At 42.1% G+C, this 5,251-nt stretch overlaps 1 gene segment (V, D, J or C); it reads left to right on the top strand.

Annotated features, from left to right (window-relative positions):
- Positions 1 to 4,499: 4,499 nt before the first annotated feature.
- LOC116862305 lies at positions 4,500 to 5,020 on the top strand. The segment is given in 2 exon segments: positions 4,500 to 4,611; positions 4,715 to 5,020. Coding segments are annotated over 2 exon segments (255 nt in total).
- The last annotated feature ends 231 nt before the right edge of the window (positions 5,021 to 5,251 follow it).

The following is a 5,251-nucleotide window of genomic DNA, read 5'->3' as shown; positions in this document are numbered from 1 at the left end:
AGGATGAATACCCAACTTTTGTAGCAACATGGACGGGACTGGAAGAGATTATGCTGAGTGAAATAAGTCAAACAGAGAAAGTCAATTATCATACAGTTTCTCTGAATTGTGGAGCACAAAGAAAAACATGCTGGACATTAGGAGAAGGGAAGGAAAAGTGAATTGGGGCAAATCGGAGGAAGAGATGAACCATGAGACACAGTGGACTCTGAGAAACAATATGAGTGTTTTGGAGGGAAGATGGATGGGGTGATAGGTGATCCTGGTGTTGGGTATTAAGGAGGGCATGTACTGCATGGAGCACTGGGTGTTGTACATAAACAATGAATCTTGGAACACTACATCAAAAACTAATGATGTATTTTATGGTGACTAACATAACACAATTCAGAAAAGACTTTATGGGGGTTCCTGGGTGGCTAAGCGGGTTAAATTCTCTGCCTTCAGCTCAGTTCATGCTCCCAGGGTCCTGGGATCGAGCCCCATATCAGGCTCTCTGTTTGGTGGGGAGCCTGTTTCCTCCTCTCTCTCTGCCTGCCTCTCTGCCTACTTGTGATCTCTGTCTGTCAAATAAATAAATAAAATCTTTAAAAAAAAAAAGGACAGATACCACCTCACACCAGTTAGAATGGCCAAAATTAGCAAGACAGGAAACAACATGTGTTGGAGGGGATGTGGAGAAAGGGGATCCCTCTTCCACTATTGGTGGGAATGCGAGTTGGTGCAGTCACTTTGGATAAAATTGTGGAGATTCCTCAAGAAATTAAAAATAGAGCTTCCCTATGACCCTGCCATTGCACTACTGGGTGTTTACCCCAAAGATACAGATGGAGTGAAAAGAAGGGCCATCTGTACCCCAATGTTTATAGCAGCAATGGCCATGGTCACCAAACTGTGGAAAGAACAGAGATGCCCTTCAATGGACAAATGGATAAGGAAGATGTGGTCCATATACACTATGGAGTATGATGCCTCCATCAGAAAGGATGAATACCCAACTTTTGTAGCAACATGGATGGGACTGGAAGAGATTATGCTGAGTGAAATAAGTCAAGCAGAGAGAGTCAATTATCATATGGTTTCACTTATTTGTGGAGCATAACAAATAGCATGGAGGACAAGGGGAGATGGAGAGGAGAAGTGAGTTGAGGGAAATTGGAAGGGGAGGTGAACCATGAGAGACTATGGACTCTGAAAAACAGTCTGAGGGTTTTGAAGGGGACAGGGGTGGGAGGTTGGGGGAAGCAGGTGGTGGGTATTAGAGAGGGCACAGATTGCATGGAGCACTGTGTGTGGTGCAAAAACAATGAATACTGTTATGCTGAAAAGAAATAAAACAAACAAACAAACAACAACAACAACAAAAAAAAAAACAGAAAAAAAAAAAAAGACTTTATGGGTAAGGGGCAAGATGGTGGAGAGTAGGAGGAGACAATGTTTCAACTGGTGCCCTAAAGTGAGCTGAATATCTTTCTGAACACTCTGAACACCAATTAAATCAGCCTGAGACGTAAGAGATACACTTCCGGATCTCTATGGGTGCAGATAACATCAGTGAAGAGGTCAAGCAGAGTGGTAGGACTCAGACTAATATCGGAGGATAAGCAGAAGGGGGAGGGAGCCACCAGGAGTGACTCATTGAAAAGTAATACCCCATTACATTAGTGCCCTGTGGTTGTGTACAAGCATTAATTTGGAGTCTGGTTAAAAGCACTCAAAAAGAGCAAAAACCTTAAGGGGAAACTAATGGAATCAAGCAGTCATGAGCATGGGCCTAAGTCCTTCCACCCACAGGCATCTGGGGCCTGCACCTCCTCTGGGTGTGAGCACAGTCAGTGTGGGCCAGGACCTCAGATGGCAGTCCAAGGAATGGCCGTCACCCAGGTTAGGGCTTGCTAGGACCAATATAGTTCACGGTTTTAGTGGCATTTGATGGAATGAGCACTCGGTGTTATGTTCAACTGATGAATCACTAAATTCTACCTCTGAAAGGAATAATGCACTGTGTGTAAATTGAAATGAATTTAAATAAAAAAATTTAAAACATAAAATAAGAAAGTAGGGTGGTTTGGTTATGGACTTTGGGGAGGGTATGTGCTATGGTGAGTGCTGTGAAGTTTGTAAGTATGACGATTCACAGACCATTAATCCTGGGGCTAATAATATATTATGTGTTAATAAAAATTAAATAAAAAAGAAATCATTAGCAAGACAGGAAACAAAATGTGTTGGATGGGATGTGGAGAAAGGGAACCCTCTTACACTGTTGGTGGGAATGCAAGTTGGTGCAGCCTCTTTGGAGAACAGTGTGGAGATTCCTCAAGAAGTTAAAAATAGAACTTCCCTATGACCCTGCCATTGCACTACTGGGTATTTTCCCCAAAGATACAGATGTAGTGAAAAGAAGGGCCATCTGTACCCCAATGTTTAGAGCAGCAATGGCCACGGTCGCCAAACTGTGGAAAGAACCAAGATGCCCTTCAACGGACGAATGGATAAGGAAGATGTGGTCCATATACACTATGGAGTATGATGCCTCCATCAGAAAGGATGAATACCCAACTTTTGTAGCAACATGGACGGGACTGCAAGAGATTATGCTGAGTGCAATAAGTCAAGCAGAGAGAGTCAATTATCATATGGTTTCACTTATTTGTGGAGCATAACAAATAGCATGGAGGACATGGGGAGTTAGGAGAAGGGAGTTGGGGGAAATTGGAAGGGGAGATGAACAATGAGAGACTATGGACTCTGAAAAACAATCTGAAGGGTTTGAAGAGGTGGGGGGTGGGAGGTTGGGGGAACCAAGTGGTGGGTATTAGAGAGAGCACAGATTGCATGGAGCACTGGGTGTGGTACAAAAACAATGAATACTGTTATGTTGAAAATAAATTTAAAAAAACGATTAAAAAAAGTATTGAGAAGACAAAAAAAAAAAAAAGAAATCAGTCTGATCTAGTGTGTCATTCAAAGTCCTTGTTTTGAAAAATGCCACTGGAATTTTGATAGGGATTGCACTGAAAGTATAGATTGTTCCGGGCAGTATAGATATTTTAACAATGTTTATTCTTCCAATCCGTGAGCATGAAATGCTTTTTCATATTTTTGTTCTGGAACAAACAATCCTAAAACTTATATGGAGCCAGAAAACACCCTGAATTGCTAAGGAAATGTTGAAAAAGAAAAACAAAACTGGGAGCATCACATTACCTGATTTCAAGCTTTACTACAAAGCTGTGATCACCAAGACAGCATGGTAGTGGCACAAGAACAGACACATAGACCAGTGGAACAGAGTAGAGAGCCCAGATATGGACCCTCAACTCAATGGTCGAATAATCAAACAAAGCAGCAAAAAGTGTACAGTGCAAACAAACAAACAAAAAAACAAACTAATGATGTACTGCATGGTGACTAACAGAAGAAAATAATTTTACAAATGCTATAATAGAAAAAAAGAAAAAAAATTGTCTTCACACATTAGAATACTGCTGAATGAAGTAAGTCAAGCAGAGAAAGTCAATTATCATATGGTTTTGTTTATTTGTGGAGCATAAGGAATAACAGAGGACATGGGGAGATGGATAGCAGAAGGGAGTTGGGGGAAATTGGAGGGGGAGACTAATCACGAGAGACTGTGGACTCGGAGGAAGTAATGAGGGTTTTTGAAGGAAGAAAGGTAGGAGGTTGGGTCAGCCTGGTGGTGGGCATTATGGAGGAAACGTATTGCATGGAGCACTGGGTGTGATGCATAAACAATGAATTCTGGTACAGTTAAAAGAAATTTAAATAAATAAATATTTTTTTTTAAAAGAAAGAAAGAAAGCAAACAGGCAACTAAGCCACCTGGAGTCACCACACTCCAATTACAAGCTAGATTACAAAGCTGTTGTTATCAAAACAGTATGGTACTGGCTTTAAAACAGACACACAGGACAATGCAACACAACAGAGCTTGGAAACTGATAATCCTAGCACTTTTGCAAAGTTTATTCTTTCATATATTAAAGGTATATTTAACTTGGCTCTGATAGAATTATTAACTCTGAGTGGGAATTTATAGTACTGATGTCCTGCTCCAACATTTCCTACCAAGAAATGAATTTTTTAAAAGATTTTATTTATTTGACAGACAGGAATAACAAGTAAGCAGAGAGGTAGGCAGGGTGGGGGGAAGCAGGCTCTTAGCAGAGCAGAAAGTCTGGTGGGGGGATCGATCTCAGGACCCCAGGATCATGACCTGAGTCACAGGCAGAGTCTTTAACCCACTGAGACATTAAGGAATCCAATAAATGCATTTTTAAACAAACAAACAAAAAAAGAATACTACATATTGTCAAAGTGCCATCTAAAAAAGTGATCTACAAACAATGCAATCTTTGTTTTTAACTTGTAAAGAATTGAATCTATGTCTGGATCTAACTATATACTCAGAGGACATGCAAATAGGGTCTTCCCTCCACTGAATAAAACAGCCCAGACCATGCAGCTGAGAGAGGAGCCCCAGTCCTGGGATTTCCAGGTGTCCACATTCACTGAGCAGGACAGGACACAGTGAACTCACCATGGAGTTTGTGCTGGGCTGGGTTTTCCTTGTTGCTCTTTTAAAAGGTAATTTATTGAGAACAAGAGACATTGAGTATGTGAGTGGATATGAGTAATAGAAACCATGGATATGTGACAGTTTTCTGACTAGGATGTCTTGTGTCTGCAGGTGTCCAGTCTGAGGTGCAGCTGGTGGAGTCTGGGGGAGACCTGGTGAAGCCTGGGGGGTCTCTGAGACTCTCCTGTGAAACCTCTGGATTCACCATCAGTAATAATGAAATGAACTGGGTCCGCCAGGCTCCAGAGAAGGAGCTGCAGTGGGTCGCATATATTAACAGTGTTGGAAGCACATACTATGCAGATTCTGTGAAGGGATGATTCACCATCTCCAGAGACAAAAGCAAGAACACGCTGTATCTGCAGATGAGCAGCCTGAGAGCCGAGGACACGGCCGTGTATTACTGTGCGAGAGACACAGTGAGGGGACTGTAGTGTGAGCCCAGACACAAACCTCAAACAACAAGGGTATCAGACCAGCAGAGGGTGCACACTCCTCACCAATTCTGTCTTTAATCCCAGGAGCAGGTGCAGATGGAGTCTATGACATATTTCCTGTCCGGGTCTGGGGTTTCCTCTCCATAGGGCAGTTTCCCCAAGGGAGCCTCCTTGACATTATTCTGTGCTTACCTATTCACTCTCTAACTTA

The sequence above is a fragment of the Lontra canadensis genome, unplaced genomic scaffold (assembly GCF_010015895.1).
Source record: "Lontra canadensis isolate GAN:19392208 unplaced genomic scaffold, GSC_riverotter_1.0 scaffold231, whole genome shotgun sequence".
Classification (NCBI taxonomy): Eukaryota; Metazoa; Chordata; class Mammalia; order Carnivora; family Mustelidae; genus Lontra; species Lontra canadensis.
The sequence above is the reverse complement of the archived record's forward strand: the minus strand, read 5'-3'. Positions and strand labels throughout refer to the sequence as shown.